The sequence below is a fragment of the Caloenas nicobarica genome, chromosome 25 (assembly GCF_036013445.1).
Source record: "Caloenas nicobarica isolate bCalNic1 chromosome 25, bCalNic1.hap1, whole genome shotgun sequence".
Classification (NCBI taxonomy): Eukaryota; Metazoa; Chordata; class Aves; order Columbiformes; family Columbidae; genus Caloenas; species Caloenas nicobarica.
The window spans coordinates 2059982-2080633 of NC_088269.1; the positions used below are offsets into that span (position 1 = coordinate 2059982).

Here is a 20652-nt window from a genome sequence, read left to right on the forward strand (position 1 = left end):
ACTCCCTGAGCAGGCTGCATTTCCCCTTCTTGACTTGGGCAGCAGCTGCAAATTGCTCATAGCTGTATTGGAAAATATCTCTTAACCCATCCTGACTGTCGTGCCCCTGACAATTGGCTCAGCCCCACTGAGCACCGAGCGGGTGCTCTGAAAGGGGCAGGGTGCCCTGTCAGCATCTGCTTGTACCAAACGTAGAATTATAGAATAGTTTGGGTGGGAGGGACCTTTCCAGCTCCCCCAGTGCCCCCCTGCCATGAGCAGGGACATCTGTACCAGCTCGGGTTGCTCAGAGCCCCGTCCAGCCTGGCCTGGGATGTCTCCAGGGATGGTTCATCCACCACCTCTCTGGCCAGCCTGGGCCAGGGTCCCACCAACTGCAGGGGCAACAATTTCTTCCTTGTAATGCTGCCACGAACGGCTCACGTGCATCTGCCTGTTCTATTGCTCTGACATTTGCATCTGTGTCTTTTCAAGGGTATATGCTTGAGCCAGACCCCGATAAGAGACCTGATATTTATCAGGTCTCCTACTTTGCGTTCAAACTGGCGAAGAAGGAGTGTCCAGTGCAGAACGTGCAGGTGAGGAGTGGAGAGGGGGCTCATGGGGGGTGGCAGTTGCTGAATATTGAGCATTCTGCATTCCCCAGTTCTGTAATTAGGAGGGTTGTGTTTTGGTGGTGTGGGGTTTTTTTTTTAGTTTTTTGGGTTTTATTTTTTGCAATTAGCAGCACCGCTTGTGTTTTTTCTTGGGGGGCAGGAATTAGGGTTTTGTTTCATGCATTATTTATTTCTATTTGTCCCTGATTTACCTCCTCACCCAGTTACCAGGGTGAGGCCAACCCAGAGATCTTGTGCATGCGAACATGGAAAATTAGGCCATGCTTGTGAAACAGATTTGATTTCCAGGCACATTCATCATAGCGTATGTAATTAGTGCTGCAGTTGGTTTGAAACGTTGCAGTTTTGTGGCTGGCTGGGACTGGCCGACTCGCATTTGAACTGCATCAGACCTTACACAACAATCTGCTCCTTCTTAGCATGTCTTTGTAGACTTCAACTGAAAAACAGTTGACAAGTATTTTCTTATGATGTTGTGGACATCTGTGACATGACACTTTATTTTGTTGTTTCCAGGTAAGAAGAAACCTGTTTGTTTAGCTTTTTCTTTTTTTTTCCTCCATGTTCAGGTGGTTATTTGTGATCTTTATGAATAAGGCATGGCTTTGGTATTTTTTATAGCAGTACTGATAAGATTGTCTTAAAAATACCCAGATTGTGCTATGAAACTCTGTGTTCAGATTCCACATGTAGTAAAAGGTCAAAAAGCCGAACCCTATTTTTCCTTTCTAAAGACTCTCCCAAAGTACTTTCTCCTCGTGCCATTGACATTGAGGGATTTATCCCATGTCCAGCATATGAGGAATAATTGCTTTGGGGATCCCCCAATCTCCCTGTTTCATTGGGATGCTTTTGCAAGTTATTTCTGACTCTGTTCTCTGCCCTCCAAATCCAAACTGTGGTGTTTTGGGATCTGCAGAATTCTCCAATCCCTGCAAAACTCCCAGACCCGGTTAAAGCAAGTGAAGCTGCTGCAAAGAAGAGTCAACCAAAGGCCAGGTAACCACATCTGCATTATGTGCAGCCCTTTCTCTTTTTATTGTCTGTCTTTCTGCTGGTTTTAGGAAGGATGTTTGGTATATTTAGCTGCTTCCTTGTGGGCTCATGTTTACACCTGGAGACAAACACTGTGGTCCTGAGGCTCCTGTTCCAACAACATAAAAACCCCATTGATCCAAAAGGCAGAAAATGCAGATATTAGGGGACGTGTTTGTGCGGGAGGAAGGAGGTGGGGACTGGGCTGACGCTCGGCATGACTCAACAGCTCGGCGTTTGCTGCTGGAGACATCGCTTGACAGCAGCACTGGAAGTTGGTGCGCTGAGATGAATTTACTGTGTCATCCATCCGGCGGCAGCACCTGAGCAGACTCAGGCCTGGAACTGCCCCAAAGAACACGAGTCTGCCCAGAAATCGCACTGGGGACTGTTGCCGGTCGAGCTTGACCCTCGGCAGATGATAACCTGACCCAGTAATTACTGGATGAAATCGCTGTGATTTCTGCAAAAGTCCTGTAATTTCTTCTGGAGGGACACGTGAACGCCTGAGCAGTCTGTGTCTGAAGAACCCAATTAGTGGGGAAACCACTCTACTGCTGTGGTTTTTCTCCTCTCTTGCTGCTACTTGCTCTGCTTATGATGCTGTTATTGAGATTTGTGCATTAATTTGGACAAAACTTATACGTTATTTTCCTGCCAAGTGAGCAGCACAGCAGTGGGCAGCCCAAACCCAGCAGTTTTCTTCAGGCTCTGAAATAGCCCAGCCCTCCTCCTGTCTGTCAGTCCCAGGGTCTGTTTGGTTTCTTTTTATAATTGTGTGCAGTTACTCTCACATCAGTAGAACAACTCAGTATCTAACAAGCAAGTGTGTGCACAGAAGGGCAGGGTGGTGTGGGGCTGCTCGGCTCTGCTGTGTGTTTTGGGAGCTCAATAAATGCTGGACAGAGATCAGAAGAGGTCCAGTGGCCTGATCCTGGGGTAGATGTGCTAAAGTTGAGATACATCTGCAGATGGCAATTTGGACAACTTTGCCCAAAGCTACCAGCTGCTCTTAAGCTAATTTATGTCCCTCATCTGCTCATCCAGAGCTCTAAGCGGATTTAAACAATATTTTGTAGCAAATATTTGAGTGGAGTGATTCTGACAAGTTCCAGCTGTCCAACAGGACAGGATGCCACAGTTGGTAAAGAAGTCAAAATGATAGTGTTGGATTAATTGTTGTGAATGCATCTGTGAAGTTTTACTATGTTTGCAGTTTTCTGGAAGGAGCGTGTGTGTCTGGATGCCCACAAGTGTTCCACCTTTACCAGTCACGTACTGCTACAGTATGGCTGAGTTTTTAAACCTGTGATATATGTCACGTGCACCAGCTCTCAGACTAACAAAGACTCTGCTCTTACTGCTCTTCCTTTTATTCCTTACCTTACTTTGTAGGCTGACAGATCCCATCCCTACGACAGAAACTTCCATAGCACCCCGCCAGAGACCTAAAGCAGGACAGACACAACCCAACCCGGGGATTTTACCCATCCAGCCAGCGCTGACGCCTCGCAAGAGACCCACGGCTCCAGCAGCCATTCAGCCGCAAGGTGAAACCACGTTCCCTGTGCGGTGCCCTCCCGCTGGCTGGGCACTGTGCGCCGCAGGGCTGCGGTGCACCCTGAGCTAACGGATTTTTGTATTTCTGTTATTTCCTCCTCCCAGTTGCAGGGCCTGCGGCCCTGGGCGGCAGTCAGCCTGCGCTCCCTGCGAGCGTCCCCCAGCAGAAAGCAGCACCTCAGCAGAGTCCAGCGCAGCCGCAAGCCAAGCAGGCGGCAGCTCCGCCGCAGACCCCGCAGGCGCAGCCCCAGGTCCCTTCTACTCAGCCACAAGCCACCCCTCAGCATCAGCAGCAGCTCTTCTTGAAGCAGCAGCTCCTGCAGCAGCAGCAGCAGGCTGCCTATTACCAGCAGCAGCAGATGATGCAAGCTCAGCAGGTAGGTGTGTGTAGCCACATTTGTCGCGTGCTCGCTGTGCCAGAGGCCTACAAGGCCGTTTCTTTGCATTTATGGCAAGCCCCCTAGTTTTGGGGGGAACAGGTACAGTTTTTAGGCATTTTCCAATGCATCTCCAGTTCTCTAGCAAGTTTTTTTGCTGTGCAAAGCTGGCATTTTTAGATGCCTATCTGGAAGGCCTCGAGATGCTTTTGTCGTTTACAAATATAAAATAAACAGTGCTGGTTCAGAACTTACAGCTCCGAGTGTCACAGAGTCTTGACATCAATGCTCAGCTGATGAGCAGGTCGCTGCTGTTTCTCATCTGCCCTTGCTGTGGTACAAGCAGCCTGGCACATGCTCAACGGGAAGAGTTGGGTCTGGTTTTGTGGTGACTGCGGTGACAGGGAGGCCTGTGAACATGGGATGTGTGAGACGGGATGTGTCTCGGTGACAGACTTGTGTGCTGAACTGGGGTGTTTATAGCAGCACAGATCTCTGCTACAGCGTATTTAACGGTGAAAGCGAAGGGACAGTAAATCTTCCTTTGCTGGGGAAAGGTTTAGAGTTGATAAAAATGGAGAAGGGAGTTTGGGACCGTGGGACAGTCTGTGCCATGGGAGCCCCGTGCGGACAGGTGTAACATGGGAGGATCTCACGTTAGACCAGGGGGCTGTTTTCCACGGCTCCTTTGCAGATGGTCTCCAGGCCATCGCAGCCTGTTGCTGCGTTGCCACCTGCAGTGGCTGTCACCGTTCCCAGGGCTTGCCTTGAGCTCTGCTGGTGGTTCTACCCCACTTCCCAGCTGCGCAATGAGCGACTCAACAACTGGTTGTTTCCCAGTTCCCAGTGATGCAGCAAGGAGTGCCAGCACAGCAGCAGCTGATGCAGAACTATTACCAGCAACAGCAGCAGCAGCAGATGATGGCCCAGCAGGCAGCGATGCAGCAGAAGGCGGCAACGGTTCAGCAAAAGCAACAAGCGCCGCAGCCCCAGGCCCAGCCGAGCACGGCCCAGGTGGCACTGCCGCAGGAGCAAGCGGTGAGAGGCTTTCGGGAGGAGTGGGGCAGCGCGATTTGGGGTGCTGGCCAGGGCAGCTGGCTTTGCGGGCCCCCAGAGCCCAAGGAATCGCTGCTCTAGGGCCTGCTGGCCCTGGTGCGTCGCAAGTGTCAGCGCTAACCTGGCTGCCTCAGACACGTGTGATTATTTGGGCTGTTCTCTCCAACGGGATGCCGGACTCTGGGGTTGTGCTCTGAGCCCACAGGAAGAAGAAGAGTACATGAGGAGTAGAAAGCAGATGCGAAGGTATAAGTAGCTGCTTAATGGAGCTTCTCTCTAGCCCTACCCTGTCACATTGCCTTAGAGACATGTGATAAACTCTTCTAAAAATTCTTTGTAATTAACACATCAGGATGGGCAGCAGGCAACAGAACTACTTTATGTTGGTGCTTGTTTGGAAAACTTCAGTCATGTGTCAAAAGAATCACAGAATGGTTTGGGCTGGAAGGGTCTCACTTTTGCTACGTCTTGCTACCTTCCCAGCTCCCCCAGTGCCCCCCCTGCCATGAGCAGGGACATCTGCACCAGCTCAGGTTGCTCAGAGCCCCGTCCAGCCTGGCCTGGGATGTCTCCAGGGATGGTTCATCCACCACCTCTCTGGGCACCCTGGGCCAGGCTCTCACCGCCCTCGAGGGCAACAATTTCTTCCTCATGTCCAGCCTGAATCTCCCCTCCTTTAGTTTAAAACCGTCACCCCCTGTCCCGTTGTAACACTTTCATATTGATTTTCAGCACTAAGCTGGTTGTTAGCATAGGTGACAAGCTTGGAGCTGTTGTGTTCCTGGTCTTGTTTTCATTTTGCCAAATGACCTAGAGCAAGTCAGTTTATTGAAACTGGTGGGAGATTTTTCAGTACGTGCAGACAGGTTTTGGGTGAGGCCCATTATTACCCTGTTCCTTTTAAAGGAGAAATGCCTGAAATGTGGTATTGAAGCGTATTTCTAAAAAGCTTTGCTGTGATTCGCTGCCACAAAACCAGTCCTAATTTTATTAAATCAGCTCGTTTGAAAATTAGCCTTATCACCCCAGAAGGCTGATCAGAGTGGACACATCTGGACACTTTTCCTGTGCTGCAGCAGTCGGGGAAAAGCAGTGGCTGGCTCATTTAAAAAACGGTAGTGAGATACGGTCTCTGCAGAGTCTCTGAGCAGAAGACACTCAAGCCAGGACCCATCAAAACCTTTTCACGTTGCAAGATTTCAGCTTAATAAGCTCTGCGTTCATTTCTGTGGAGATTTCAGCACTGCCCTTTTGTTTCTCAGCACCACATGTACCGTTCTGCAGTGACCTACATAGCGAGATGTGAGGTGGGTGCATCAGAAGCGGTCGGGTCAGCCGGCTTCTCGGCTTGGGGAACGAGCCTGCCTGAAAATGCCAGATGAGAACAAGCCAGCTAACCGTCCGTTTGTCTTGCCACACTGGGGTTATAACTCTTTTCTCATTGCCCCCTGTTGCGTTAAGATGATTAATTTAGCAGAAGTTAAGCCCCATGCAAGGCGGCTGGGTCAAATAACCTCAGGTCAACACTAGAAGTCTGATCGTGCTCAATGGCCAGTCTGGTGCACAGACTCACGAATAGCACAATATATACTGTAGGTCTGGGTGCATTAACCTGAAATTTGCACAATTAGATTAATGAATAATGCAGGCCAGTCAGGATCACTGAACCCTCATGCTGCACAGATTCACGAATAGCACAATATATACTGTAGGTCTGGGCGCAATCAATGAGAAATTCTCATGACCAGATCCACAAATAATGAGGTTTATTAAAGCAACAGCTGCAGGTTCTTTGAGATGCTGTTGATAAATACACTGTCTTGCAAAAACACACTTGAGTTGCAAATATACACCTTAGTTGAAATAAGATGTTAGTTGGAAGAGATAAGTGTTGGTACCATATGTATACGTAAATTCTAAGATGAGTACATAGTGCTGTTAATGTGATTCCAAAATACAAGTCTAAGCTTGGTATAACTAAGTGCACAAATCTTACCCAAGAGCGTCCTCCTGAGGGTGGGGAAGATAAGCTCAGCCTATGTGATCCCAGGCTCAGCCTGTCGACTGGTCCCACAAGTCCTGTTATGCTGTTCCCTTGACTCCTCAGTGATGGTGTCTTTCCCGGCCCTTCCTCTATCATTAGGGTATTTTATACGGTTTTCTAGGTTTAGGTGGAACCTGAGCAGCTCTAGTCATACGTACCTTTGTTATGGATTGGTTTAGAAATCCTTGCTTCCATTTTTAAGGTGAAAACCTCGCTACGCGTGCTTGAGGTGGGTATCCTTTGAGATGGAGGTGTGATTTGGTATTACAATGAGGAAAGTTCATCCATCAGACAAATTTCTGGCTCAGTAACTAGCATTTTGGATGGAAATGAACAGTTATCCTTTCTAACTGACAGCAGCTATACCTTACCTTCAAAACTGACAGCAGCTCTACTATCTGGTTATAGCACCTGTGCCTTGTTACAACAGGCCCGGCCATGATACCTTCATATCACTCTGCCCCTCGTATCTTTTAATTGATATTGAGTTTCCTCAGGCACCACCAATTAAGGATGCAGGCCAGTGTGGGGTGAAATCACAGAGAGCAGATTTCTCCCCCTCTGCATGGCTGCCTTATATGCTGAAGATGTGGATATGGCTTTATCCTCAATGAGTATATCCTTGATATTTATTTTCAATAATTTGCCCTCTCTGTAATTATTCCACACCCTCCTAGGTCTTTCCAAGTCTTTTCTCTGTCTCCCTTGGTTGGGGTGGGGAACAGGGAGCTGGTGCCTGGGCGGTGAAGGTGATGTGAGCAGCTTTCTGCTCTTTGCGTCCTGGTTTTCCTGCTTTAGGTACAACCGGGATATTTCACTGACAGATTTTGAAAAATCCCATAATCAGAAGCAATGTTGTTGTTTATCACTACAAAACAGTATTTCAAGTAGTTATGGGCTTGTAAGGTTAACACAAGACTAGGGTAATGGAAAAATATGATCAATTTGAGGAGACCTTTTGAAGTTTCCAAAGGGTGTGTAGCTGGTCTATCTTGGCTTTCACCTAAACCAAACATGCCTGGTTTTCTCTTCCAGATTTTAATGACATATGTTACTTCTACTTTATTTGCCTGAGAGAAACCTAAGAAAGCTTCTTGCACAAGGTTTCTGCAGAAGACCTGTGCCCTGTTAGGGATTTGACCCCAACCGCACATTATCCGCTGGAAGCAGCGCTGCTCTTCGCCTTACCCTGACTCCATGTGTCTGTACGACAAGGCTCTGCACACTGTGATCTGATTCTTTTTTTACCTCTGCCCTGGATCTCAGCCTCTTTGCCCGTGAGCAGGTTTTTGACACCAGCTAGCCTTTAATGACAAGCACTAACAGAGGGTTTGTCTCCAGAGCTGCACTATAGAAAGGGGAGAAGATCTCTGCTTGTGCGTTTGTACTAATCCTGAAGTACTATAGATCAGCAAATTTCACCATTTGGTTGTTGTTTCCCCCTTGTACTATCCCCAGTTCATGACTTGAAGGGCAGATCCTCCAGCATATAGCCATTTTCTCGTCACGAGCAAATGCTTACAAACCATTGTACTTTCTCTCCTAGATGCAGACGCAAATGAGACAACAGCAACAACCTCAAACCACTCCCCCGGCAGCCGTGCCAGGGCAGAAGCTGGGCTCTCTCACCCCCCCGTCCTCCCCCAAGACGCAGCGTGCTGGACACAGGAGGATTCTGAGCGACGTGACCCACAGTGCGGTTTTCGGGGTTCCAGCCAGCAAGTCCACGCAGCTCCTGCAGGCAGCTGCTGCTGAAGCCAGTCTCAACAAGTCCAAGTAGGTGGCAGCTCGCTTGGTGTCAAAGGGGATGGAGGGAGGGAGTAGATGAGGCTCGCAGAGATCTAGGATGGAGCCAGGCTCTTCTGGGTGACAACCAATGAAAAGACAAGGAGTAAAGGTTATAAACTGGAACACAGGAGGTTCCATTTAAATTTGAGAAGAAACTTCACGACGAGGGTGCCAGAGCCTGGACCAGGCTGCCCAGGGGGGTTGTGGAGTCTCCTTCTCTGCAGACATTCCAACCCGCCTGGACACCTTCTTGTGTAACCTCATCTGGGTGTTCCTGCTCCGGCGGGGGGATTGGACTGGATGAGCTTTCGAGGTCCCTTCCAATCCCTGACATTCTGGGATTCTGTGATCTCATGGTGAAGCGCTGTGCTGAAGGTAGGCAGCAAACTCTGAGGTCTAAACGGGTCTTTGCCTTCCCCAAAACCACAGTTTAGGGCTTGGCAGAAAGTTCCTGAAAAACTTCGCGAAGGGCAGAAGTGCTCCTGAAAGCTTCTGCACTCCCCAAAAGCCAAGCCTTTGTCCTTTCGGCTGTTCCACCAGCAGCCCGGGCGCACCCGTCACGCTGGGTCGCTCTGACAGTGTCTGCAGGCGGGAAGCCTCCATGTGGGCATTGCAGAAAATCGTTTCAAAAATCAAGAGAATTAAATGAAACAGTATTCCCTGAAAATAAAACAAACAGTTTCAGAACAAATATGAGGCCTTGGTAGTTATTTTAAAAATGTTCTTTAAGCTTCAGTGATTGTTTGCTGCTACCCTTATCTACAGTCATGCTGAATAAAGCTATAGCTAAATGGAAAGTTGAATGTATTCAGGAGGTGTTAATGTCTACGGCTTATTATTTGCAGTCTCTCGGAGAAAGCAAAAGTATATACAAATAGCGCTATGCTTGTGATGCTTGTTTCAATCCCTGACACTGGGGTGCTCAACCAGATTATGAGTAGATGAGGCTGACTGGTCCCAGCTTTCTGGGCACGTCAGTACAATTTCTGCTGAATGTTTTTAAATAGGAGATAATTCTAATGAAGTGGCTTGGACCAGCTCATAGTGCTGGCCAGGGGATGTCGGATGGGTTGTTAACAACTGTTGTTTGGTTGGGATGATCACATCCAGATCTGCTTCCACCACACCCTCGGGTTCCCCAAGGACCTCACAGCAGAATGTCTATAACCCGCCCGATGTCTCCACGTGGAATCCGTTTGATGATGATAACTTCTCCAAACTCACAGCTGAGGAGCTGCTGAACAAGGACTTTGCAAAGCTGGGTGACGGTAGGTTCATGGAGGTGGTTTAATACCAGCCTGCTCTCGAAATGGAAGGTGGCGTGGAATTATGATGCTTTCGGTCAGATGCTCTTGTTGTTTGAGGATCCTATGTGCCTGTCAGAGCTAAATCTGTCCCGTCTCCCTTCTGTCCCTGGCCTCTTTGGGTGATTGCAATTGAAGGAGCATGATCCTCAAAGGGAGAGGTACTAACTGCTTGATCAGTTGGTTGTAGAAGCTACAGTTGAAACTCTGCTTCATCTACAAGTGATGACTTGCAGGAAGGGGCTTAAGTCATGTACTGAAATAGTGTCCTAAAAATCTAGCTAAGCAAGCAGCCTTCAGAATGGGAGTTTTCCCCCTAAATCTGTGTCTGGTGTTTCAGGGAAGGCTCCAGAAAAGATGGGCAGTTCCACAGAGAACTTGATCCCAGGTTTCCAGCCGGCTCCATCCGCAACCCAGGCAGATGCATTTGGTGGTTCTTCCTTCACTGCTGGATCAGGTGAGTTTGTGAATATGTCCTACAGGGCAGCGCCCTGCACAGCACTGCAGAAAAAGGGCAGCTCTTTGTCATAGCCTCTTTAAAAGGAAGGTAAAACTGATGTAAATTAAGCTGGCCCTTGGCACTGAGAGCTGTAGGATAGAGCTGGCACTTCAGTAAAGAAGGGAAGGCAGGAACAGCACATGGACGGCACTTTTGGGCAGCAGAGATGGGGACGCTGCATATAGGTGAGGGAAGAAACTAAGTGAACCCTTTAAGTTCACAAGAAAGCTTCTTAACATGTTGAAGTTCTGTGCAGGTCATAATTAGAAGTAAAATATGTAGTGTTCAGTGAGTGAATTGGACTTGGAGACGCTGGTCGGAATGCCAGTGGATGTTCCTTGCCTGCAGTTTTTGGGCTGCATGGAGAAGGAGAGGAGCAGAATGTCTCTGCTGCAGAGTGAGGAGAACAGGAGAGAACAGGGCAAATCTGCAGAGGAGAGCACAGTCTCCTAACTGACACATTAAATGGTGAAGGCGAGAAGCTTTGCCCTTGGCTGTGCTGTCTGGCTCCAGAGCCTGATCTAAGGAGCTTTTCTGCAGAGGCCTCTATGTGTGTGACCTTCTCTGGGTACCAAGGTTTTGCCTCGAGCAGCCCCTGCTATGCTGAAAAAATTCTCTGGGTGCTGCTGCTTGTTTCTAGTTCTTCAGCATCAGTTCTCACTGAATGCAGCAAAGTAATGTTGGAAAGCACAGTATTCCAAGCGTGGTGTTGGAAAACTGCTTCCAGGAGCCCTATTGCAAGTGATCCGCTCCCCTGTCTTGTACGGCTGTCGTTCTGGTGACAAATGCAACGGTGACACTTCCTTGTGGAAGTGCCCCAGCTGCTGGTGAGAGGAGTCCTGGGAAGAGATTGCAGAACCCTTTGTGAGGCAAGAAGTGGCCAATCCATTTATGCTTATTTCTATTTATTAAAAAAGATTTAGAGGAGCAGATTACTGAGTGTGGTATTGTTGGCTCTCACCTGACAACTCAGGAGTTGAAGCCCGAAGCGCTGAACTGCTCTAGGGAGCTGCTGCTGAGCTTGTCCACCTATTCAGTGCCATGAGCAGTTGATGATGTTCCATCAGCCTTTGTGCAGTGATGTGGAGCAGCAGCAGCTCCAGGTTCAGCTGCAACGTACCTTCTACAAAGCCTGAGAAGCATCTGTGTGTTCTGGGCTCTCTGGACGCTGAGGCGTGTTCGGTTCTTTCAGCATTTGTCTGTAAAACATGCCTCTTGCCTCTCCTGTCCTGCGCTTTGGCAGAAGAAGGTGTCTTGGAAGTTTTCTCAGAGCTGGCACGGGGCTGGCCCTGGTAGTCCTTTTTTTTGTCTTTCCTCATAGATGGGAGCCTGTCTGATGCACGATGCTGAATCTTTTCTTTGCGACAAAGTGCCAACCTTTTGTGTGTCCTTTGTTAAGGCCTTTCACCTTTTGTGCCGCTGTAAAGTGAGAAAATAGTACTTCCCTTTCAAGGAATGTTTTGAGATCTGTGGGTTAAATTGTGTTGGAGAGCTGTGTGGTAATAGTTGGGGTTTTGTCGTCTTTTTTTGGTTTTTTTTACAGAAACTCTTTGAGTGTGCACATTTGTTCTTGTCAGGCCCCAGCTTGGGCTCTAATACTGAGCTGTGCCTGTGCTGAGATTTTGCTCAACGCTTTCTGCTTTTCTCTGTTTCACTCTGCCTTTTCTTTTCCTGCTTACCAGCTGAAAAAACGAAAGACATTCTGAGTTTGGACGCTAGCCCTCCTCTTCTGACTGTGCCTGACCCTTTCATTCCTCTCCCGTTATCCGACACACCAGGTAACTCCAACTGAGTTTGCGGAGGGGGAAGATTTGTCATTTGCTTTGTACTCTGTGCCTTGCAGTTCTGTTTCTAGGCACAGGTGAAATCCTGGGCAGTGCAGTTGCATTTTCGCTGGGGAAGATCTGCGTGGTGGTGGGAGCGGTGCCGAGCGCAAGAGCCCTCAGTTTTCATGGCAGACCCCAGGGTTAGCGGATTGTTTCTAATGCCAGCAGTGTTGGTGTCTTTAATGGTTCAGTATTCAAAGCCAGAAATAGTCACTGAGTAATTATCTGTTCTGACCTGAGCCATTTTCAAATTGGTCCCCAACTTTGTAGTTTTTATTATTGTTAGTCTTTCTTTCCTGTAGCAGTCGGCGTTTCTTTGGCTTCCAAGCTTTGTTGCAAATGTGTGTGTGTGAAGCACAAGCGGACACGTAACCTTTCCTGATTTGGCAAAATTTTCTCGAGCAGTTGGTAGCTATTTCCATTTACTTTGCAATATTACTGAAGTCTTTTCTGTGTGCACATTTCTGACTGTAGCAGCCAACACTTTTTAGCACAAGATTATGTAAGTGCTTAGGAGCTTATTTGCGAATCGGTGGGATTTGGAATATGGGAATTTTTTAATATTGGAGTTTCTCTAAGCTCTCTGAATGTGACAGTTCTCTTTTTGTCAGCTGGTCCCAGAGGACAAGTGCTTGTTTCAGCTCTGATCCTTGTCCTCAGCTCCAGCTCTGCATTGCTGGTGGTTTGACAGTGGAGGACCCAACCTTCAGAATGTTGTGCTTTTAAAGATGGCATCTCTCCATGGAAAGTTAAGCAATTCAGGGGGGAAAAAAAACCCATATTTTTTCCGTAACTGCGTGGAACTTACTTCCTTCTGGTTGATGCTTAAAAGAGCATGAGAAATGTGTTTTGATTCAAAAGGGATTTTACTCATAAATGCTGTAGTTTGGGAAAAGAAGCTGAAGGTACAGGCTGCATCCCCCATGTGAGCGCTTGCCAGGAGCCGACCTGCCCAGCGATAACGGGAGAACAACCCACAGCAGGCAGATGGCTGGAAGTGTTGGTTGTCCTGACATGAAGTCTGTCAGCCCTGATGACTGTTTGGTTCTCTGCCAGCGCGCTCAGAACGTACAGTTGCACACCAAGATGGTTGTTTTCCTCCTTGCCTACTGCGTTTTGATACAGCACGACCGTCAGAAGCAGCAGTCGCATCCTGAGCTGTGGGAGATCCAAAATTCTCTATAGCGCAGAAACCACTGCAGAGAAATTGCCTTTCAACTCTGCCCTTGGGTACAAACAACCAGAGCAGCAGTTGTCTGCGGGTTTTGTGGTGCCAGGTCGTTCATCTCCCCAGTCTGTCCCTGTCGGTTGTGGATCTTTGCGGGCGGGTGCTAAAGCTCCTTTGGCTGATCCTGCTCCTGGTGGGTTCAGTGGATCTCCTGCTGTGGGGCGAGATCTGGCATACAGGAGATCTGGCTTTGGTGGCTTCCGACAGGCAAAGACATCTCTTATTTTATTTTATTTTTTGATAACTTAAAATTTGAGGCCAGAAGCTCATGGATGTTTTCAAGGGCCAGAGCTACAGATGTATCCTTAGCTTTGAAAACAGAGGGGTTGTTTGTGCTTGTAAATTCAACAGAAAAGGTAAAAATCCTGGATTTGGACTGAAGTTTTCAATCTGTGTGTCTCTCACGCAGAACAGGGTTGTCTTTGTTGTTCTGTGTCTGCATTACCGGTGCAGGACCATCCCACAGCAAGCAGGGAGGGCTGGGATGTGCTGACGTGATTTCAGGTGTGGCTCTTGGTCAGCAGAGCTGGGATTGATCCAGTCTCTTCATAGATCAGCATCCCCAGCTGCACCATCTCCAAGCTGCCTTAGTTTCGAGCAGAAACAGCTGAATTTCTTTGAGTGCTTACTAAATGTTTGCTTTCTGGAATATTTTTATTTCTGAGAAGGCCTTGATAGCAAATCTCCTGGCTTTGAAACCGTTTTCTGTCTTCGTATAGACCAGGAGCGTGCATAGCCCATTCAGACATAAAAGCATCAGCCTTTCCCCGTTGGTTACAAGCACAGTGTTGTTCAGGAAGGCTTTCAGTGTCAGGGAGGCTTTTATCTGGGATTTCCCCTGTTTGTCATACAGAGCCGGTTTTGTGGGCTCCCTGCGCTTGCCCTGCAGCAGCTGAGGCTCCGGCTCAAAGCTCGGCTGCTTTTTTCCGCTTAAGCCACAAACTCCCTCCCTGTGCTGGCACCTGAGGGTGCAGGTGACATCGCTGAGTGTTGGCCAGGGACGTCCTTGGGGTGCTCAGGGGGCCAGATGAGCTTTTCTATCACTGATTCCTGAGAAACAAATCAATTATGTTTAACACGTGACAAATGGCCATGGGGTGCATCCCCAGGCAGCCAGAATATGGTCAGGTGAAGGTTTGTGCTGCCGTGAGGCTACAACCAACACATGTGGCTTTAGGCACGACTCACTCCTGCATTTAGCGAGGTCACCCTTGAGTTGTGTGGGGTTGATTAAATGTGTCCAGCAGAGACAAAGCTTGGGCAGAGGTTCGGCACCGTCCGGTGTGCGTGGAGCAGCTGGAGATGCGCAGGATCTTAGAGGAGGTTGGTTTGCATTTCTTGCGGGTAAGAAGCTTCTCAGTAAATGCTTCTAGAGAAGAGAGTCGCAAGGGAGTAGTTTAGGGTTCTGCTCGCTGCAGAACAGTGTTGGGATTTCGCAAAGAGAAGTATGACTTGAGAGTTCGGTGGCGGGTTCACTCTGTTACTTACTGCATGGGGGAAATACGCCAAGCCGAATGCTGTGACCTTCTCTCCAGCAGCCTGGACCCGTTCACGGAGCAAACTTTCAGGCATCTTTGCTCCAGAGTCTCTATCTTGGAGCTCCAGAGATGAACTTTCAGGCGAGGCCTGTATCTGTCGCGGTGCAAGCTTTCAGGATTCTTCTCTCCCTGATAACTGTTCGCTCCGGAGTCTGTCTTTAGAGCTCCAAAGGCAAACTTTCAGGCGAGGCCTGATAACCGTATGCAGAGCAGACTGTCAGGAGACAAAATTCTCAGGAAAAAAAATGTTAATGGAGTAGAGAATAGCAGGAGGGCTGGCTTGAGCTGGGTACCTGCGCAGAGGTCCAACCTGAGCCTAGAAAACTACAGGTTTTTTATATCTCTACGGACCATTCACACCAGGATTCAGTCCAATAGCAACATTTCACTTTGGGGTCGTCTTGCTTCTCTTTGGATCCTTTTCACTGATCTCACGTGTGCCTTTGTTTTGTTCAGCTGTAGACACTGTTTATAGTCCATGGCCTTGTAGGTGCTGTTTTGTCTGAATAAATCCTTTCCTTCTCAGAAAAGTGCAAAACTGGCCTTATCTTGCAAGTATTCAGTGCAGTTTGTAGTTGCTTTTGGTAAATATGAGCAGAACTTTACAGCTTAAGATTTCAGCAAATCCAGCTTACCAAGTAACATGAAGCAGAGAGTATATTAAAAATCACACAACTTTACTTCTAGATGACTCATTATATCCAGTGTGCATTTACTTCAGCGCTACTTCGAGTGTATCCGCCACAAAGAGGAAACATAGCACCCTGCAGAAGGCAGAAATATCAGCTTTGGGCAGTAATCAAGTGGAAGTAGAATGGTTTTCAGTATAGTCCTTCTTCTCCAATGCATAATGGCTGCAGTTCTTGATGGAATTGCAACTAGTAAGAGGAGCTGGCAAGAGATACGTAGAAATACAGCAAAACATCTGTTAAAATAAGGGAGAATTAAATATTCATGCATTCATCCTTGTGCATGTGTAGGAAAGTAAGCCAAGTTTTTCTTAATAAGCTTATTGCAGGCTTCACTGCTGATTAATCATAATGGAGTATTTGATCAGAATGGTAATTTTTCTGCTATGTGTGGCTACTTAATGTCTGTTGGTAGCAGTTTAGCTCCTATGAGCATGGGAGGCTAAATTTTGCACAGGATATTCTGGACACCTAAAAATAACCGAGTTATGAAACTTCAAAACGGGTCGCTGATGCTTCACTCTGTGACGAGTCCCAAGTCTGGGGTTTTACACCTGCTTGGCAGGTGCCACATTGGGATGAAGTAATTGCAGACATGCACAAACACTTATTGATATGTACTAACGATTTGAGTTTACATCTTGAGCTGGGAAAATGCACAAGGGGAATTACGCGTCCAGTAACTTGATGCAATAATTGCTGTGTTATTAACTGTGAGAGTACAATATGGTGTTTTGATGATTTGGAGCAAGAAAGCAAATGGACCACTGCAGTCCCAACTAAATTAATGGAAATAGTATCTAGTGTTGTTTCTGTCTGGGTTTGAGTTTCGTCTGAAGGGATATTAGTTGAGATTTTGAAAATTCAACTACAATTGTTTGATTCTGATCTCTTAAGACACTGTTAAATGTCATCCTGCTCTCTGTTTACAATGTCATATGTGTGTTTCAAGTATGCCAATTGCTACTTTTTTTTTCCCTTCTCTTTCTGTTTGTGCTACATAAGAAAAAAATCAATTTCACAGAAACTCTGTTAGGAAAATTCAAGTCCAGTGCCTTCCCTTGACTATCCAAGTCCTCCTTTGCTAAATAATGTGCAGGGATTCCTTTAGTCTGTCCACTTGATGAATCCATAGGCAGAAATCTTCCTGCTGTGCTGATTTGCCCTCCCACTCGCAGCACAGTTCACCAGCAGGATTTTTACAACCTTGTCTTTCTTTCTCAGTTGACATCCGAAGAAAAGAACTCTGCTGTGTGCTCTGTTGAATTCTGTCTTTTTGCTATTCCTCCGCAGTACCCGAGTGAGTAACGTTCTTTGTGTGGGGTGCCTGGCTGGTGGACTTCGTCAGCTTTGAGATGTTGCATCTTGATCGCTCCGTGTGTTACCAGCTATGACAGATTTTTGCCCTCCGTTCCTTTCTTAACTTGCAAGTTTCTCAGGAATATTTCTTTTTTCTAATAGCCTGCTCTAACTAAAATCCCGTTTGCCTCATCTCTTTATTTTTTTTTTTTTTTTTCGTAACTCTAGTCCTTGTTAAAATGCTTTCTGCGCATACTTGGTCGCTTAATGGGTATATCCCCAGGTATAAATGCAGCATGCCAACTTATAGTCTCTGGCAGTGATGTGGCAGATGCAAAGTCTGTGCAAATTGACTAATTGTAAGTCTCAAAAATCAGATTTGTGCATGTGTTGGAAAAGAAGGGATTTGAAGAAAAGGTCAAAATGTTATCTCCGGGTTGTCCAAATCTGTGCTTCTCAACCTGTGCATGGGGTGTGAACTTGCTTTCTTGTCCCATGATAGAAACCTGTAGTTAATTCTGTGGTGCTAAGTGGCATTATGTCCTCCTTGTGTTGATGCAAATCAGAGAAGGGCTCTTGCTGTCGTTCCCAAGGAAGCAATTTGGTTTTCCAGTCTGACACTGCCAACATCTGCCATTGGGGAAGCTCTGAGAGCCAGGAGCTGTCGGCTCTTGCTTCCCCTTCTCTGCAACGTGTTTCTCTTACTCTGATAGGAAACAACCTGTAGTTTGTTACTGTGAGGACCTGGGAGCTTAGGAAGAAAGTGAAACGTTTGTCTAAAGGTGGCAGTGTGTGGCTGGGCTTTAGCTCTGGGAAGGGTTGACAGGGCACTTTTTAAATCCACCGTTCTTCAGATGTGCTAAATCTGGTGTGCTCAGCCTGCATCCTTCCCAGCTGGTGTGAAGCCACAGCAAACTTGCTGCCATCCTGTCGGGACTGAAAGCGGGCAAAGCAGAGACCTCAACAGCAAATGAAATACCGATGGTCAGATCAATCCCGAACCTGAATGAAGCTGAACTGAGCTGGGAAGCATCGGGCAGGTTTTTGGTAGCTGTCTGGGGGAGGAGGTGCCTCCAAGAGGCAGCCCCGTGTGGGAGCAGTTAGCGATGAAAGCACACGCTTCCCAGTGGAGTTTGATAAAAGCCCTTCCCCAGAGCACTTCAGGAGCTGTAAGATATCTTATATGTTGGTATTGGGTCACATTTTCTTAACCGTGTTTATCCTCGCACTTGTTGGTATCTCTACATATATGAATAATCTGGATGTGTCTATTGAATCTGAGGCAGAAGGACCTCTGATACTACAAAATCCTAATTTAACTGCACGGTGATTGATACAGAATGTGTCCTGTTCTGTCACGCACCAGTCTGAGCTCTATACATGTGCAAAATTAGTTGCAACGAGCCCCGAAACTGCAACACGTTTCTATTATTTCTCATTCCATTGCTGTTTGCTGCGTAACTGATGTTCTTTGCCATTGTGACCACTTCTGAAACGCAGCCTGGAGAGTGGCAGGAAACTAGTGCTGTGGGGACAAAATGTTTAGTTTTCCTCCAGTAGAAGCTCTTTGAGGGGACAGCAGACGGGAGAGGGTGCTCAGAGAAACCCGTGCCCGAGGCCGTACCCTTCCTCTTGAAACAAAGATACAACAAATAAACCTAACAGCAGAATCAATGGTACCGTTCAGCAGCATTCTTTATTTTCTCAGTGCTGGGGAACACTGGGGATCATCCTCCACAAGTGCTCCCACGACTGGGCGCTCTCGCGTTGCTTATATTCTCACAATTATTGCATATTGATTACAATTTTTGGAAATCCTTAACATACAATACATCTATACAAAGAAATAATTGCCCAATCGTAAGGTTAGTATGAAGTTAGTTATAATTGATTAGTTTCTTTCTTACAATACATCTATTAATTACTAGTCAAATATAAGCTTAGCACTCTGCTTCTAAACAATATGTTACTCAATCTTCTGTCTCCCTCTTGTCAAGTAGAAGGATCTAAAACTTGAAAAATATCCCCTGGTTTGCAGGTGGTAAGAAAGCACTTCTGTCAATTTGTTAATGATGGGTACGTCCTTTGTAACTTGATCACAGTGTACATTAATTTAGCAGCTTCTCTTTACTCTCTGCAAATAGTAGATATGTTCTGCACACTCTTTGCTTTGGTGGAGCCTGTTCTGCAGTTGATGGTCCCTTTGGAGATGTGTGACTTGGAACTGTTGTGTTTGCACAGGTAACAGAAACGAGACTCATTACCTGTTTTTCTTCTTCTTGCACTGCTGGATTTCTTACTCAAATTCCTTAGTGTTTCTGGCTTCTCACCATCCCAACCATGGCTTCACTTGCAGGCGAAGCAGCTTTTCTCTTGGAAATTAAAATTAAACTTCTGCTAGAGAACTCCCTTGGTAGCAGGACCCAAAATGCTTTTCAGTACCGTGAGAGAGCCTGTCTTTTCTTTCTAGATCTGCAGATAGTTTAACCACAGCTGCCTCTTGTTCATGCAGAGGGAAACAGTCCTGTGTGCAGGAGGAAAACCCTCGGTGAGTTGCTGTGGTGGAGCGATGGTGAGACAGAGGCTGCAGAGCCGGGTTGATTTCTGACTGCAGAGGCTCGTCATGTTCCTGGACTCGAATGCCTGACGTGGATTCAGAAAAACCTTCCTTTAGCACACGTGTGTTTTTAATAAATGTGTTGTGCTAATGAGAACAAACCACACTCTTGCAGGGAAGGTGTTGCTGTGAACTAATACGGAGCTGTGGATCGTGCTGGGCCTTCACTAACATTTCCTTTGCTCCTATTTTAACAGGAATTTCCCACCACTTACAGCAATCCCTGTTCCTTTATTTTATCTCTTCTTCCTCCATTCTAGTACAAGATGTAACACAAAACAGAACCCAGGGAAGTGAACTGCGAGGCCTTGAACATCTGATTTTTTTTTTTTTTTGCTACTTTTGGGATCTCCTTTCCCATTCATCCTGACACCTTCTTGTTTTTGAACCTCTCAGCCTCACTCTAAAAGGGATAAAGTTCCTTTTAATCATGCCCTGTAAGAGCGTTGGCAGATCAGCACTGACACTGAAGGAAACAAGAAAGGAGATCTCGTGAGACAAGTGACAAAATATGACAGAAAACCACTGACAGTCCAGAGCTTTGCATAAAAACAGTTAAGTCCAGGGGGCAGGAGGGAAAACAGACATGTAGGGGGAAGATCACCATGTTTATTTGTATAAGTTCTGCATATTTAAAGGTGTGGCTGAGCTCAATAGGGAGCATTCTAATACCTGACCAAGAGGCAGTTCCACTGTGTCAAATGGAAAATCTGCAGTAATGAAAAAGGAGGAAAGTGTTTGGAAAGGTGAGGCTGAAGGAGGGAGACTTCAGGGGGCAAAACACTTGGAAATGGGTCATGAAAGGAACGATTACTGTTTATATGGGTTTGAAGATACAGGTTGGTGTGAGTGCCTTGAAGAGCTGGGCCTTGGCTCGCAGGCTGGTCTAAGAGTTGCTTTGGAAGGAGTGACTCAGGCCTAAAGCTCCCAAATGACAATACGGTCACAATGTACGTACGTGTCACTTCAGAGTTTGTACTTCACCTCAAAGCAGGAGCCAAAGCTGATCTGAAACTGCCTGACTGAGACAATCCGTAACTTCTCCAGCTGTTGTGTCCTGTGCCTTGCTATCTTGATTAATGGATTTAAAGCAGTTGGAGTCGGCCGTGCTCCGGTGGTACCTGTTATCTCACTGCTGCCCTTCAAGTTAAGCATGTTCCCTGGTGTCTGCTCCC

General features: G+C 47.0%; 1 protein-coding gene across 10 annotated transcripts in view; it reads left to right on the forward strand.

Annotated features, from left to right (window-relative positions):
* AAK1 (AP2 associated kinase 1) overlaps positions 1-20652 on the forward strand; it is an 86456-nt gene that overhangs the window by 41673 nt on the left and 24131 nt on the right. For 5 of the 10 annotated variants that reach the window (XM_065651855.1, XM_065651859.1, XM_065651857.1 and 2 more), the window contains exons 9-18: positions 475-578; positions 1537-1616; positions 3048-3202; positions 3318-3589; positions 4430-4627; positions 8236-8465; positions 9588-9745; positions 10122-10238; positions 11963-12058; positions 16786-16861. In XM_065651855.1, coding sequence (XP_065507927.1) covers positions 475-578; positions 1537-1616; positions 3048-3202; positions 3318-3589; positions 4430-4627; positions 8236-8465; positions 9588-9745; positions 10122-10238; positions 11963-12058; positions 16786-16826 — 1451 coding nt within the window. In that variant the 3' untranslated portion in view covers positions 16827-16861. Of the gene's footprint in view, positions 1-474; positions 579-1536; positions 1617-3047; positions 3203-3317; positions 3590-4429; positions 4628-8235; positions 8466-9587; positions 9746-10121; positions 10239-11962; positions 12059-16785; positions 16862-19330; positions 19392-20652 lie in introns of those variants that run through there. The other 5 variants (XM_065651862.1, XM_065651852.1, XM_065651860.1 and 2 more) reach the window with 4 other exon arrangements.